We start from the raw sequence: 16486 nt of genomic DNA, 5'->3' as shown, positions 1-16486 counted from the left end.
CTGTTGCCCCCCGCAGCCACTGTCATCTTAAAAACAAACAAAAAATAACCATGGCTCTTTTGAGTGGCAGCCACTTCGCCCCCTATGCCTGCCGGGCCGTCAGCTTCTCAACACACCAGCCTCTTCCCCGGCCAGGGTCCCGAGAAACCCACCGCTGAAAATGGACATCAGGGCCAGTGTGCCACTCCTCTCCCCACGCCCACGGAGTCGTCCTGGGAGCTCACACCAGATCCGAGGTCACTCTCTTAATTGTTAGAGGTAAATACTAAGTTATTTTCGCTTTTGTAATATTTTGAATAAAGTTGCTCAAATTATTTGTCATTTCACAGAATTTCAAGTTTCACGTGTATATTGACTCCTCTTGCAGGTAAAAATGGCTAATGCTGGGCAGGTGTGGCGGGGCCCTGGGTGACGCTCTGCTTAGGAGGCCCTCATCCTGTGTCTGAGCACCAGGTCCGGTCCTGGCTGCTCTGCTTCCCACTCGGCTTCCTGCTACTGCTCCCGGGAAAAAGCTGGTGACGGCTCTAGCACCCGAGCGCCTGCACCCACGCGGGAGATCCCGACACAGCTTCTGTTCCTAGGCTTTCGCTTGCCCCAGCCCTGGCTGACTGGGGAGTGAACCAGTGGATGGAATATCTTTTCTCGCTCACTCAAAATAAACAAATCTAACAACAACAACAAAAGATAAGGCTATCAAATTGCTTGAGACATTTTATAAGAGTTTAGGCAAGAAACAGTATCAACGGTGTCATAAATAAGTATTATAACTTTATTAAAATGAAAAGACAATATTCAAAATAATGCAACAAAATGAATAAAATCCTTTGTCCAATACTGTACACATAATGCGGAAATCAGTGCATTTTCTAAAGCATGTTTTAACCTTCATTTAGTTCATACTAAAATATAATAAGCTTTAAATAGCTCAAATGTCACTCAGCAGTTGAAACTGTAAACGGCTTGTTTGACTGTTAAGAGAACATCGTGATCACGGACCTGTTAGGGAGCACCTTGTCTCTGCGCTTGCCTACACAAGATACATGCACGGCAGGAGGTGAGGACAGGACTGCAGCTCTGGGGCTCAGAGTCAGGGAGGCAGCGAGGCAGCCAGTGGGAGTTTCTAAGCAGAAAGACGGCTGATGTGACCTCTGGTATTAAGACATACTGCACTACTGGTCAGAAGTGTTTTACTTAACAAGCAAACAATCCCCAGCAAATACTGAATAGGAACCAGCAACACAAGGCCAGCTTGTGTTGTACTTGTTTATTAATACAGTCTAAAAAAAACCTACAAACAAAAACATATAGCACACGCCCCCACGCAGTGACTCTCCATCGCATAGCCTGTAAACTGACATCCTGAAGCCCACTGGCCCAGCAGGCTTTCCCGCCTGTCTGGGGGAAGAACGCGGGACTGAGCAGTGTGGACGAATTCTCTCGGCTGCTCACTCTGAGATGTGAGACACGCACAGGTGATCACATGGTTGCCAAGTAAGACTGCTTGCAAGATAAATGACAGAACAGAACTGGCTTGAGCCAGATATCTTCAAACTTAACAAAAATAATCTTTCTACGATTTTGATCTGAACAACACTGTTTCTCCTTTGATTGCTCGACTTTCAGTCTCAGGAGTCGTTTCTCCAGCTTGAGTTCTTACTACTCCAAGAGAGCCTAACTGGCTGACCTGCAACTACGGCTCGGGCTGGGCCACGACGTGTACACAGGCGTGTGGTGCACGCAGAGGAGCCGCCCCGCCCTCCCGCTCGAGTCGCCGACCTGAACTCGCTTCTCTCCAGCGCCGACAGTCAGGGACGCGGGCTCACAGCTGCCCCGAACCTTTCCGTTACGACACAGTTCACCGTACAGATCCTGCTGTGACCCTCAAAACTGGCAAGGCGAGAGCCACGGCTCCCAGGCGACGGGCTACGGGGACACCACGTAGGAGAGGTGTTTGCGCTTCACGTGGCCGCCCAGATCCACTCGTGTTTTTGAGTCCAGCTTTTCCACGGCTGAAACCACCGCGCAGTCAGCAGGGAGTGGCTGGAGGTGGGCGCTTGTGCTCGTTTCTTCCGCTTCCCTAAAAAACTTCTCAAACTTGTCCAGGTAGGACGGTTTCTCAGGTAGCAGGTAATAATGTGTGGAGCTCACCTTCTTCCCATTCTCAATGATGGGCAGGATGCAAGGCGCCTTGTTAGCGGAGCCCTCGCTGTGCTGTCTCTGCAGGGCCTTGCTGCTGACGTACTTGGGGTCAGGGGCAAAGCTCTGGGTCGGGGGCATGACCCCGTTGAGGTACGACGGAAGGCTCTTAGGACTCGGGGTGCGGGAGCTGCTCTGGGATAGAGGCTCTCTGGGGGGTACCTTGGGAGGCCTGTCCTCATCACTGTACGTGCTGGACGTCACCTCTGCCGACCACCTTCTATAATCGGGCTTCACTGGCCTGGGAGGTATGGGAACCCTGGGGGGAACCTCAGGTTTGTCTTCATCGGAGTTGGGAGACGCTCTGTGTGTGTAGCTGGATATCCTTATGGCTGGCTTGTGAAAGGAGCCAGCCGGTCCCGAATGAGACCTTCTTAACCTTCGGTGGGCTTGAGGGGGAGGTGGATTTGGATGTGGGACACTTCCGTTTTGGTCCGACGCGTAGCTGAGATCTGTGGCAGAAACAGCCGGGGTGTCAAAATACGCATAGTTGATCTGTCCACAGCCACGGAAGCTTCGCCTGCCAGGGACGTCGTATCTGAAGTCAGAAAGTGTACAGTCTTCTAGAAGGAAGTCTGTGTCCGAGCTGGTGAGAAACTCAACCTCACAGTCTGTCTCATCGAGAGAGAGGTCTTCGGAGAGCGGCAGCGGTGGAAGGGGCCTCGAACCCCGTTCCCCAAGAGCTGCGCCGGGGAAGAGGGAAGGGGGGTTTTTCATGGGTGTAAGTGGAGGCGTGGAAGCACAAACGCCATTCACCGAGAGCTTCTTAACTCCACACACAACCTGATCCTCTTCACGCTGCCCCACGCCTTCACTTGGGGGAATAATGAGAGGGGGCAGGCTGGGTCTTGCAGAGGGACCGTTTTCTGCAAAGTAGTGGCCATTCACCGGAGATTTCGAAGTGTGCCCTAGAATGAACACGAGATGTCAATGAAAGATCAACCCTCGCTCCACCTGTGCGACACAGCCCCTAGCTTTCCACCCGAATTACTGGTGAAACACCCGACTGCTGCAACCCTGAGAACACCCATGCAACAGCCACAGGTGTAATTAGAGACCAGGAGGTTGTTAATGCACGTGATCCGGTTCAAAGAACAAATTCTCTCTCGTGTCTTCTCTGGACGTGTGCACAGCGGACACCCACACATCTCAGGCAAGTTTGTGACGTGTGCAAAATTCACAGAGGATGAACAGCATATAATTTACGTGAACACCACAGGACATCGGCCTTGCCGTTTAAGACATGCGACCATACAAGGCACGAGGACACAAATGAGCTCAGACAAGGTCCTTACTGCCAGCCCATCACAACAGTGCCAGTGAATGGACTCGCTTGCACCACGCTCAACTGACAAGCAGCTCTTGACAAAAATCTAAGGAACAGAATGTTCACATTAAAAGTCCTATCTGCACACAATTTGCCAAGTTTTGATTAGCATTTGTACTACTTTCACCTACCGCTTTCGGCAGACAGACAGTGCTAGTAAGAAAGGGGAGATCTTGTCCAAGGTTTCTAAAAGGGAGGAATCCTCAGAGCTGGGATGAGTGTTCTCCATTTCAGAAACATTACCAGGGTGCTCATGAGCGAGCAGCAACCCAGGATAAAGATGGCAGAGTACCACAGTCTGATCCTCCGAACCTACAGCCACTAGGGTCACACTGTTGTTGGACATAGTTCAGCTTTCCTCGTTTGAAAGATAATGGAGAAAAGCCAACGTTAACCCAGCCTGCCGCTTCCTCTCCAAGGCTAGCTTCACGTAAACGTTCAGCATACATACCGAGAGCTGTCAGGTGCCCCTGAGCAGGCGAGTTCAGTCTGTAGGCCATCGTTATTGGGTCGATATTTAAGAAGTTACTGAAAGGAGAGGAGAACATCTTGGTCATAAAACAAGTATCTCTCGCATTCTCACCTTAACACAACGTACCGATACAGGTGCAGCTGTCAGTACTTCTGCACTTACTTCTCAAGCTCTCTCCGGCGGCCCCAGCAGGTCCTCACGCTCCCCATGGCCGGGCCATTATGCAGAAGCGCAGTCTTCAGCGGGCCCCGAATCTCCTGGGCAGCAACTCCCGCTGTTGACATTGTGCCTCACTCGGACGTCTGCAGTGCGTGACGCCAGGATCCGAGTCAGCCAGCAGCTCCCACACCCTGGGGTGGGGACACAGGGGAGAGAAGGGAATAAAAGAAAGCAGTCAGCAACGCCTGTTAGTACAGTCTAAATAAATGACCACGTAAACAGCTAACAGAGAACTGGGGAGGGGAGGGGAGAACAGAAAAGCTTGATCCGTGGACTCACTAATTCAGGACTCACAACGGTTCAGCAAAACGAGAGTCCACTGCCAGCAAAGGCAGCTCGCTGGGGCCCGACAGTGGCCCAGCCAGCGCAGCCGGGTGCGGAGGCCCACCGGCCTCCCGCTAGCCCAGTGAGCCAGCTCTGCAGGCGCGGCTGTCCTTGTGGGTGAAGCACAAGCGATCGTGCTTGCTGTTCCTAAGCTGCATGGCGATTTCTGCAATGACTGCATCCCACACTGCAGAGCTCTCGTCGACAACCCCACAGACAGAGTCCAGTGCTGGGCCAGACCATCCCGTAACCCAGCTCTTACTGTATTCTGTAGTTCACTCAGGCTTGGCCAAGGTTAGATATTCTCCAGGTACTCCTTGTGTAAGAAACAGTTACGTATATGAAGATACTAATTTCCATTATCCGCTAACAATGGGTCCTACAGGGTCAGTGGCCTCGGTGCCAGCGTGGGACAGCCGCCTCGCTCTCTCCCAAGACAAACTCGAAGGTGCATTCTTGACACTCTCCTCCGTGCAGGGGCTGCAAGGCATGGGGCACAGGGCTAGGCACAGCTCGGCAGGCATGGGGCACAGGGCTAGGCACAGCTCAGCAGGCATGGGGCACAGGGCTAGGCACAGCTCGGCAGGCATGGGGCACAGGGCTAGGCACAGCTCGGCAGGCATGGGGCACAGGGCTAGGCACAGCTCGGCAGGCATGGGGCACAGGGCTAGGCACAGCTCGGCAGGCATGGGGCACAGGGCTAGGCACAGCTCGGCAGGCATGGGGCACAGGGCTAGGCACAGCTCAGCGGGCATGGGGCACAGGGCTAGGCACAGCTCGGCAGGCATGGGGCACAGGGCTAGGCACAGCTTGGCAGGCATGGGGCAGCAGGCATGGGGCACAGGGCTAGGCACAGCTCGGCAGGCATGGGGCGCAGGGCTAGGCACAGCTCGGCAGGCATGGGGCACAGGGCTAGGCACAGCTCGGCAGGCATGGGGCTCAGGGCTAGGCACAGCTCGGCAGGCATGGGGCGCAGGGCTAAGCTCAGCTCGGCAGGCATGGGGCTCAGGGCTAGGCACAGCTCAGCAGGCATGGGGCTCAAGGGCTAGGCACAGCTCAGCAGCTCCTCAGCTTTAGGAAGTCCCTCCCCTGTCAGACGTTCTAAGTCTGCAGTCTCCATGGCTTCTTTTTAATGCCACCCTCTATTATTTCTTCTACAAGTGTCAATTATCATCAACGCCTGCTGCCTTCAGAGACACGTTTACTTACAATAAACCCAGGCTCCTCCCTCAGGTTCAATGAACTACGTGTTCAGCCGTGACCTTCCACTCTACAAGACCTTCCTATCTTCCACCACACATCTGCACAGCCACCAGGCGCCAGGCACCGCTCACAACCGAGGGTGTCATGAAGATGACTCTGACAGTGCGCTGGGTGGGGGGACAGCGGATTTTATCTGTAATTGCTCAGCAACTTCAACACTATTATTTACAAATCTGCTGCCTGTTGATTATGACCACAGGACAAAGGCTGTACCCCAGTGACTGCACTCATCGTCAGCTGGATCAGCAGCAGGTGCTAAGTGAACGCTGCTGCCTGCCTGCCTAACGCCGCCTGCTCATCAACGCCAACTAAACGTACACAAAGGCGTAAGGCACAGGGACCTACAGAAACACTCTGCATGTATCGATTACCTTTCACACTGCAGAGGAATGTAAAATCAGTGACGTTCTACAGGCTAAGACTCCAGTGACTGAGTAAGGAGTACGGGCCCGTTACCGATTCTCGCCACTCACCACTGCAAGGGCAGCTGTTCTCACAGAGCAGGCAGAGATTTTACAATAGGGCAAAAATAATATTTCAAATATTTTTATACCAGTCTCCCAAAGATACAGGATTAAAAAAAAGTCATTTAAGAAATCTACATTGTTGGGAGGTCTTTTTGAGAGTTTTAGATGACTAAGACTTACCATCAAGTAAAGCTAGACAAAATTTTAAAACCAGTTTAAAAAAACAAACACACACTGCTAACTCCCCCCTGGTGCACTGAGCCCAGTGGGTCACTGTGCTCCTCCCAAGCATCCTACAAGCACTGGCAAGACGATGGGGAACGGCTGTGGTAACAAAAATGAAAGGCAAGACAGGAAGAAGAGGAATTGCAGTAGCTGGACAGCACACGTGTGAAGACTGTGCATCCAGATTACGCAAAATGCTGTGGGGGATTCTGGAGGCCCAACCCCCACCTGTGTGCAGGCCAGCGAGCACTACCAGCAATGACCAAGCGTCAGCCTCCTATGCCATCTGAACCGTAGCTTTCAACAGAATGATTGTGCAACTATCGCCTCTTCTGAAATGGCTTTGGAATTCTAAACTTACATTTCAATGGTCATTTAAAATTATTTATATGTTCTAGAAAAAGTTATTTTTTATTCATTGTTTCCATCACCTACTTGTTAGCTTTCTTAAGAAAAAAATTTTTTTAGTATAAAAAGAATTGTGTTCACTAAGCCAGCTCACTTCTGACCACAATAGTGTCTTTGTGTATTCATAGAAGGTGACCTGCCTCTAAATTTCAATGGGGAATTGTGAATGGGCCATGTTATGAAACTGTCCCAACTTCCTACTGCTTGCATGGGAGAAGCGAGGAGGGCAATATGAGTGCCATGTTCTCTATTTTTTGGAAAATAATTTCAAACTGCAGACTCAAAAAGCACCGCGCACCACGGGTTCAGAGCAAAGTTTCAGAAACCTGCTCTTCAGACTGCAAACAGGGTGTGAAACCACCTGAAACTCTCCTCCACCCCCAACACCTCCCAGCATTCAGTGCACAGCACTCCGGGTGCCGAGGGGGTGTCAATCAATTTGGCCAACCTTGAGCTGAAAAGAAACAAACTCTGCTGAAATGAAAATCATTTAACGCTGCATTGTTTCATTTCAAGTTTTTTTTTTTTTTAAATCTGCCTCCTTATAACTGTGAAACTAATTCTGCTTTAAAATTCATTAAAACAAAACATTAAAGCAAAAACACCCCGAGGTGGGAAGATCAGCATCTAACAGGACAAGCGAGTGTTCACCTGTGCCGCGTGGCGCAGACCAGGATCCAAATACCCCGGGAATGGTAAGGTTCCTCAAGTTCACACACTAGCCTTTTTAGTGTGTCAGAGAGAGTTAAATACCGATCCTAGATGAGAACTATCTTTTCCTGTTAAGTACCACTTGATTTTTTTGTTTGCTTGTTTGTTGAATTCAAGAGGGGAAAAACCCTAAAATAATTTGCATCTTGAGGTTATCATCTTTCTATTTTCTACCCTTTCTGCCACCTCCGGCCCCCACCCAGCTCACTCCCAAAGCTTCCGTTCCCCACAGACAGCTCTGAATTGATGACTCCAGCCTGGCGCAGGCTTCAGCTGTGTGCCTCCTATTGTCTGGAGGGGAGGTTTCCACGTGGATAGTCCCCTGGCATCCCAAACTCTAAGTCAAACTTCTTTCACTCCGCTGCAGAGCCTGCTCCCCGTCCCCCCAGCAGTTCAGGGTCTTGGAGCATCACACTCCTGCAGGCACCCGTTTTTAACCCAAGTTCTGGCTGGTATACACCCAACTGGCAAGTTCCATAAACTATTTCTACACTTTCTCAAATCCATCCACCTACCACCCACTGGCACCCTCCTGCCAGGAACCCGGAAACACCCAAGCGCACTCCCCACCAGGGCCTGTCAGTGCTCCTCACCTATGTTCACACTAAGTCGGGCCACTGCTCCGAACTCTTCAAAGACTCCCAAACAAAGCCTCCTCGGCCGCTCAACATGACCCGAATCCATCTTTCTCAATGCCTAGAAGTAACACCCTTCAGGGCGACCCCTCTGGCACCACCTCCTGAACCCCCTGCCTTTTAAGGGAAACCAGAGCAGTCTCTGTTCTTGGGCGACTTCGTGCTGGTCCCAACTCCCTCCCATCTGAACACCTTCCAGGACCGACCAGTGACCAGCGTCCAACTCCGCGTTTCTCTCTGCAGATCACAGGGTCACTGCCTTCGTGGGGAAGTGCCCATCTCCCTTCTCCAATATGACACAAAGACTCAGTTACACGTAGGCCAGTGGAGCAAGGCACAGTGAACTCACCCAGTGCCCGGGCGGGCGAGACACAGACGACAGCAACAATGTAGTGAGTTTAGAGCATGTACCAGGAAGGCATTTTTATTAAATTCAGTTCCAAATTCCCCAGCGGACAATCCGCAGGGTGAGCAGAACTGTAGACGCACACCGTGAACAGAGTAGCTTTCCAACCTGGTTTCTCACCGCATCTTCACTCACAGCAGCTGGGGGAGCAGCGCTTTCGGAAAACAACTAGTTTTTCCTTACAGATTATAACGCACCTACTGTTTTTCTGCCTCTAAATTTAAGGTCACTTTCCTAAAAAAAGAAAGTTATACCAAAAGGCACTGCACTTTCTTCATTAAGGTGAAATCACATGCCTTTAGCTTAAGGATAATCTCTCTGAAACTGCCAAAAGGAAAGAAAAAGGAAAAGAAACACAACACAACACAGCAGGCTACCTTAAGGCAGTAACCCAGATACGCTTACCTTGCCACCAGATCTCATTAGCAAATCTCAGAAGCAATCCACAAGAGGAGGAGGGGCACATTTTTGTCATACAACTCATCTCGTTCTGCCCAGTGCTTCCTTATTTAAGAGTGTGATGTAATTTCCTTCTTTGAATCTGGTTCTAGAACCTGATTTCTGTTTATGCAGAGTGAGAAATGGTCTCCCAGCCACATCTGACAGTCACCCTCCCAGTGCGTCTGTGCTCAGAGAAGACGCAAGGTTCACTCAAGAACTCAGGAGCGTGACAGAGTCCATGAGTGGATGCTCCCCGAATACACCAACGTCTGCATGTTCATATCCACGTAAAAATGAAAACTCGGAGAGAGGGGGACAGTCATTGATTTCATTTTGGTTAGTGTCTAAAGCACTTCTAGCCAGGCTAGTCGCCCCTCTGAACATTCAGTGTAGCTGTTTTAAAAAACATTTTACTAATAATCTGAGAAAATTTACTGCCTTGATGCTCATCCACACATTCTGAGTTCAGGGTATGTTGTGTGACCCGGTTTATTTACAAAAAGCGAAAGTACAGTTTGCACAGATTCTTCCGAAACAAAGGCCTCAATTCAGAGTTTTTCAGATTTCATTCTAACAGGCTCCGATTTGGGGGTAGGACGAGAAAGGGAAAGTCGAGTTAAGAAAATCTCCTTCGCCATACTCTGCTGCCAAGAAAGCAGGATCACCTTTCAGTGAGATGCGTGTGAACGACTCTAGAATAAGGCGTCATAAAAACAGTGCATAAACGCAGCAAAAGTCTGATCTCCGTTAACAGTCAAAGGTAGCTGGATGTGGTGAAAATGAACCAGCACGCGGCAGCGCTGTTCCCCAGGGGCCTCTGCCCAGCACATAATGGCCCAGTTGTAGGAGGTGAAAATGGAGGCACCAAGGAAAATAATTTATCTTCAGACTGTCAAAATCAAAATGAAATGACATAATTTCTTCAATAATTTGGAATACTCTCCAGCTAAGTATTTTAAGGAACAGCAAGCTAACAAAAACCCCATTCGTTCGCCCACCATAACCCAGAGCCTTCCCCAGGATCTCAGTGATGGCAGAGGGCAGGGAGCAGGAACGGAGCCGTGTGTCCTTTGTCCTTTCCTGCAGCCCTAGAATCCGGAGCAATCCACACATGCGTGCACACAGACACAGAGGAAGGTCGGAGGAGTATTCCTCTTCAACAGACTGATAACTGAACTCTAATCTCAGTGAGAGCGACCACAGAGGCCTAACCATGGGACGGGCAACCCTGGATCACACCATGAACACAAAGCCACCCACCATGGGACGGGCAACCCTGGATCACACCATGAACACAAAGCCACCCACCATGGGACGGGCAACCCTGGATCACACCATGAACACAAAGCCACCCACCATGGGACGGGCAACCCTGGATCACACCATGAACACAAAGCCACCATCAGCACTAACTTCCACTGCACCCTCACTCGCCAGACCTTGTTCTGAGTGGTTTATGTGCCTTAATTAATTTAATCCTCAACAATCCAGGGAGATGTCACTGTTACTACTCTCATTTTCAGATGAGGAACGTGAGGCCAGACCTGCTGAGTGGCAGCACCAGGGCCTGAACACCGGCCTGCCCTCCGAGTCCGGGCTCTGGACCGCCCGCTGCCCCGGCTCTTCGAGACCGTGGGCTCCTGAAACTAGCAGAGTGTGACCTGGCCTGACACAGCGGTTGGCTTTTAAGGGCAGCGGATATATACCTTTTGGGGGATTTATGGGTTGTTAATATTTATTGGGTAATCTGCAGCTTACGAAAGTCCCTGTTTTACTTCAACTACCTCAAATTCTATTAAGTTATTAATTAATTGTACATGTGGCCTGTATAGATCTTCTCAATGAGTAAGATCTATTTGACCACTCTAGGACCATTTTATATGATCATTTTTAAGCCTTCTATCTGAAATGACTCGCTGATGCCCCACCATAGTACAACTCACCACAACACGCATCTGATCCCATGCAGGCCTGTCCTCACTCATAAAAGGGGTTACTGCATATACCCAAGGGCCTTCTTTTAATACACTCTCCCTGCATGGATCCCAATGATGGCATTGTAACCAAGCCCTACTGTAAAACCTGGAATTTAATAAAATATATTTTAAAGCACTTTCCTAGACATCACCTCACCTGATCCTCACCACATCCCTGTGAAGACGAGGCAGGGGTTATCAACTCCATTTTGCAAATGAGGAGATGGCCGCGAGCTTAAACATCTTGCTGTAAGCAGAAAGGGTACGGGGCTCTTCCGCGGTCTAATCTGGTACTTTTCCCATGGAGCCTTCAGGACATATCCTTGCTATCACAGCTTCATTTTAGGCAAACTCAGTGCTCCTCCTGACCTTCTTGTCCAGCAAGGGGGAACTGAAACCCAGGACTGCTGGGTGCCACGCTCAAGACCTCGGAGCCAGGCAACTGCAGAGCCCGGAGCAGCCACCAACTCAGCGCTCAGCTCACAAATGCACAGAGGGCGCGTGTCCATCTGCCCACAACACCTACAAATGCCTGCCGTGCACCCCACACTATGCGACCTCGGAGTCGCGGCTGCTGCCCCGTGATGTCTTCAAGCTAACACGGGAGGGGATCAGAGCGAGGGGACAGTAACAGCGAGGGGACAGTAACAGACCAAGGAGGCAGAGAACGTGTTACACGGGTGGTTACGATGTTCTGAATAAGTGACTTCTTAAGCTGCAATCTAAAGGATGAAGAGGAGGCAGCTACAGGCACTGGGGGAAGCCGACCACACCGGTTTCCTGCGCTGTCCTTAGCAACCCTGGACTGCGCCCTCCTACCTTCCAATTGTCCCCAAGTTGAAAAGGCCTCCCACCCACGCAGCCAGAGCCCACATTCTGAAGAGGTACTCACTGAGGTCTCAGAGATGGGGGTCTTGAGAGACCAATACTGCCCAATTTCAGGAACTGTCAATTTTCAGGAACACTGGACTAAAGTATCAATAGGTAAAAACTCCCAACCTCAGAATCCTCCCCGCCCTCTGACAAAGAATCCTGCTCTATCACCCACCGCAAGCCAAGCTCCCTCTTAAGCCAACGGCTTCATTTAGGACCCCGAAACTTGCCATCTTGCCCACCTACACAAAGCATGTCGCTACCACAAATGACGCCACACCACCGCCACTGCTTGTGTCTGCCACTGAGCCGCCCGCTCACCGGCTTTCACACCGCGCGGCCCAGCACGCGGGAGGGTGCCGAGTGGATCCTGACCGCGGAGGGGCTGACGCGAACGCGCACCGACTAGGGCCCAGCCGCTGCGCTGGTGGAGGGAGTCCGAGACATGCAAACGCCGGGCTCACCCTGGCACCACCTGCCCCTGCTCTGCTCGCCGCCACGGCAGCCTCCCGGCATGCAGACAGGTCGGTCTGAAGCGCGTCAGACTGTACCTGTAATTGAGGCACCTTGACAGAAGCATCACCAGGTCCGCTTCTGAGAAGCGGCTGTCAACAGTCGTTTTCCCACAAACACTGCAGTCTCCAGTGCAGCTGGCCTTCCCAGGAGTGGCCAGCATCTGCTGTGAACTATCTACTGAGGAGTAGGAAAAACCAGTCACTGGAAATGACTTTACCTGTCAAAAACGAGCAGACATTTCATAACAGCCATAAAGAAATGACAACAGACTTGCTTTCCAACCCTTATCAGTGACTGGGTCCCATCTCACCGAGCCTCAGCAAGAGAACATGCTCCTCTGAGTTTATCTACCCACATCGCCTGCGTCCAAGGCTGTGTAGACAGAGCGGCACGCGGCGGAGACCCGGCCCTGGAAGGGTTTGCAGTCTCAGACACCTGTCAGTGTCCGCCCGGCCAAGTTCTGGCCCTCTACCGCCCATCAGCCAGCGCCGGCCGGACACACAGCTTGCGACGCGAAGGCGGCGGCAGCCTGAAGTGCACGCTGGGACCTCTACGCCCCGCGTTTCCCTTCAGACCTGCTGGTGGCTGGCACAGACCCTGGCCGCCGGCGTCCCTGCACCAGCACCGCCCGTGGGGAAGAAGCCCGCTTCTTCTGTCTGGACTTTGCAAAATCGGGTCTTGTGCTCAAACAGGCAGCCAGTCCGCCTTCAGCCTGTGTTTAGGTAAGATTTCACTCCAAAGTACGTACTTACAGAAATGCAATGAAAATAAAAATGCGCTTTCCAAAAGCAAGGCCAGGCTCTGGGAACTCAGGCTCCCGGACACTATCCGCCCACGGCAGCCTCACAGCTTTGCAAAAGCTTACAACTTTGCAAACACCCGTTCTCTTGAAGAAGAAGAAGAAAAAAAAAACACATTTAAACCTCACCTTTCTTCACCCCGGACAGTTGCCTGGAAACCAGTCCTGCCCTACCTGTGCTGCAGGTGGACCTCAATCACCAACACATCGCTTTGAAAGCCACGGGCGCTCTTCTGCCTGCACTTAAGTTTATGACTAACAATCGATTCACGTTTTTATCGGCTAAGAGGCTGGTTTCTTTCAAGCAATGATGAAATCCCAATAAAGACGGAGCCAGCACCAATACAGCACCAATCATGGTTAAGGAGTCATCTAATTTGCACCAGGATACGATACACATATAAATACACCAAATTCCCAACCAGCCTGCAGCCCACTCCTACTGTCCGCAAACCGGCCCGGAGGAACTCAGGTTGAATTAAAAGCGCGCATCTGGGAACGACCCTCGCCGCTGAGGCCGGGCGGAGGGGCCGAGGCTGACCGCCCACGAGGACCGGTGCCAGCCTCGGGCCAGCGGCTGCCGAGCCCACCGCAGCCTCCCCCCAAAAAGCCTCGGCTCCCCGGGCGCAAGGTGTCCCGCAGGATAACGCGGCTGCGATTCCGACACGGCGGCGGGGGGCCACGCAAGACCCCCCAGGCCCCGGGGAGGACCCCGGGGCTCACCGCCCCGGAAGCCCGGTCCGCAGGCCGGTGCGCGGGGCTGCGGGGACGTGTCCCCAGCGCGCGGGTGCACGGCCCGGCGAGGCGGGGGGCCGCGCGGCGTCCACGCTCCGCCGAGCCGGGACGGCGGCGGGCCCCGGACGCCCCCAGCCCCGGCCGCGCCGCGCGGGGAGGGTCCCGGGTCCCGCCCTCCGCACCTCGGCGCGGGCCGGCCCCAGTCGGCGTCGCGGCGCCCTCCACGCCCCCACCCTGGCTCCGGGGAGCCGCCCGGCGCCGAGGGCCCCGCGGGACCGGGGCTGCGCACCGCCCTCCCCGCCCCCTCGCGGCGCGCCGGGCCCCTTACCCCGCAGGAGCGGCGACTGCCCCTCGGCGCCCTCCCGCGCATGTCCGTCCCGGCTGGCTCCGCGCCTCGGGCTCAGGGGCCCGGACACCGCGCAGGCGCCTTGCCCGCCGCCGCTCGCGCGCTCTGCCTCGCACTCGGCCGCCGTCGCCGCGGCCGCCGCCTGCATTTATAGCGTGTGCGCGGGCGGTGACGTCGACGCTCGCCGCCCCGCCCACCGCGTGCAGCCAATCAGGACGGCGGTCCTCTTAAAGGGGTGATGCGGCGGCTGGAGCGTTTGCGTGGGGCCCACCGGGGCGTCGCGCGCGCGCGCGCTGGGCAGCCGCCGGCTTTGTCCCTCGAGCCGGGCGAGAGGGCCGCGCTGCTCACCCCTGCGGGATCCGGGCGGCGGCTGCCGATCCCGAGAGCCCCGTGACAGCGAGTCCTCAGAAATCTGCGGGCAGCAGTGCCTCGCGCGGAATTTCCCATCGATTTCGGCCCCGCGGAGGACACTTGCGCGATTTTTTTCCTAAGGAAACCCGGGAGTGGACGAGGCGCGGGGCAGGGGTGCAGTGGGACGGTGCGTGGGGGGACAGGGCCGTCGGGACGGAGTGAGGGGGCAGAATGGGACGGCGAGGACGGTGCTGGCCGCAGAGGGGCCGTGGGGACAGTGAGGGCCTCGGGGCCGCGGGGACAGTGAGGGCCTCGGGGCCGTGGGGACAGTGAGGGCCTCGGGGCCGTGGGGACAGCGAGTCCTTGGGGGACCTTGGGGACAGTGAGGGCCTCGGGGCCGTGGGGACAGTGAGGTCCTCGGGGCCGTGGGGACAGCGAGTCCTTGGGGGACCTTGGGGACTGTGAGGGTGGCTGGGCCCGCGGGGCCACGGGGCCGGCCTCGGGAGGAGCCCCTTGGAGCCCAGGGTCGCGGGGACGCGGGAGCCCGGGCCGGCCTGGACATTTGGCACCCTGGCGGCCCGGGAGGAGGTCTCTCAGGGCGCTGGTGATGCAACGCGGGCTTATAGTTTAACCGTAAAATAAATAACACAAATGATAGCAAACCGAGGGTAACTCAAGTAAGAAAAAGAGCAAACAGACGGAAACCCTCCAGCTGCAGCTAGAACAAATTCCCCGAGTGGCGCGGCTGCGGGAGGCCGGGCGCGGCTGACCCCTGGTCTCCGGGAGCCCCTCTGGGCCGCGATGTGTGCGGGTGCGAGGCGCAGCCGCGCGGCAGGTGCCTTCGCGGAGGGAGTGAGGTTCGGCCTCGCCATCCCGTTAACCATTAACCCGGCACCCCCGCAAACCGATTTGCCTTTTCTCCAGTGCCACTTACTTACATTCTTTCTAATTGATTCGAAGGCCCAATTTTGAATCCGCGGTCTCCAGCACACCTCCCACCCGCGTCTGGAGTAGTCCCCCTCCTCTGCGTTGCAAGGGAGGCGTTGACTCCATCCTCCGTCCCGTGGCCCCTTCTGGCCTTCAGGGGCTACGGGGTCGCTTTTGCGCCGGACCTGCTAACAGCTTACTGGTCCACCTGCCTGTGAACTTCCACTGACCGCCGCTGATTTTGCATTATTTGAGGAGGATGGGAAGTAGTCCCAGCTAACCGCTGATTTTCTTACCAAATTAACTAGGTTTTTTCGATCTGCAGAAAATCTGTGCGGGTTTTTCCCCGTGTTGCCGTCACGGGTGTTCCAGGCGAACCCACATGCTGCTGTCAGGGTAAAAAAAGGTGGGCCCGAGACTTGCCAGAGAGCGCCTTCTCATACTTCACTCACAGCGCAGCTTCCATTGAGTGGGAGCCCAGATGGGCTCAGGTTTCTGAAAGACGCCCCAGTCACACTATTTCAGGCACCACAATGCGGTTGTGATTTTGCTTTGGCCTTATTGGCTTGCTTTGACATTCACCTATTCACAAAGCCGCGATAGTCACCAGAGCAACCAGCCAGCACGGCCCTTTAGAGAAAGAAGATCAACAGGATACTTGCTGTGTGATGTGCTAATGTTTTGGTAAATTATAAAAATAAAATCACATGAGGAGTACTTGAATAGTCTTTTCTTCTGATCTATTTTAAACTGACGAAATAAATATGTGATGTATTTGTTTTTGGAAAAACCCAGTTTTAGCTGCTAATTTACTGAGTTTAGTTGACAATTATATTCCTATATCACTTTCTCAGCTGTGGAGGAATTAC

At 53.6% G+C, this 16486-nt stretch overlaps 1 protein-coding gene across 3 annotated transcripts; it reads right to left on the bottom strand.

The window, feature by feature from the left end:
* Nucleotides 1–748: 748 nt before the first annotated feature.
* On the bottom strand, nucleotides 749–16262 carry ERRFI1 (ERBB receptor feedback inhibitor 1). Of its 3 annotated transcripts, XM_089299327.1 has the most exons (5): nucleotides 14322–14461; nucleotides 4801–5018; nucleotides 4158–4345; nucleotides 3975–4051; nucleotides 749–3104 (listed from the first exon to the last, which is right to left on the bottom strand). In XM_089299327.1, the coding sequence occupies exons 3-5, from the start codon at nucleotides 4277–4279 to the stop codon at nucleotides 1924–1926; spliced, it is 1380 nt and encodes a 459-aa protein (XP_089155453.1). In that variant the 5' UTR covers nucleotides 4280–4345; nucleotides 4801–5018; nucleotides 14322–14461; the 3' UTR covers nucleotides 749–1923. The 3 variants fall into 3 exon arrangements, with proteins under 3 accessions (XP_089155453.1, XP_089155454.1, XP_051712843.1); XM_089299328.1 differs by lacking the exons at nucleotides 4801–5018; nucleotides 14322–14461 and adding an exon at nucleotides 15629–16262; XM_051856883.3 differs by lacking the exon at nucleotides 4801–5018.
* Nucleotides 16263–16486: the final 224 nt, after the last annotated feature.

This window comes from Oryctolagus cuniculus, chromosome 7, assembly GCF_051225735.1.
Source record: "Oryctolagus cuniculus isolate XC-2025 breed Fujian yellow rabbit chromosome 7, ASM5122573v1, whole genome shotgun sequence".
NCBI lineage: Eukaryota > Metazoa > Chordata > Mammalia > Lagomorpha > Leporidae > Oryctolagus > Oryctolagus cuniculus.
Note: the sequence above shows the minus strand (reverse complement) of the source record. Positions and strands in the feature narration are given on the sequence as shown.

What these genes read in the sequence shown, in the direction of transcription:
- ERRFI1 (XM_089299328.1), bottom strand. Translation starts at nt 4,279, where the DNA reads ATGTCAACAGCGGGAGTTGCTGCCCAGGAGATTCGGGGCCCGCTGAAG. An exon ending in CGCCGGAGAGAGCTTGAGAA is followed by an intron (nt 4,052 to 4,157) that starts GTAAGTGCAGAA and finishes CTCTCCTTTCAG; the next exon opens with TAACTTCTTAAATATCGACC. An exon ending in GGGGCACCTGACAGCTCTCG is followed by an intron (nt 3,105 to 3,974) that starts GTATGTATGCTG and finishes TGTTCATTCTAG; the next exon opens with GGCACACTTCGAAATCTCCG.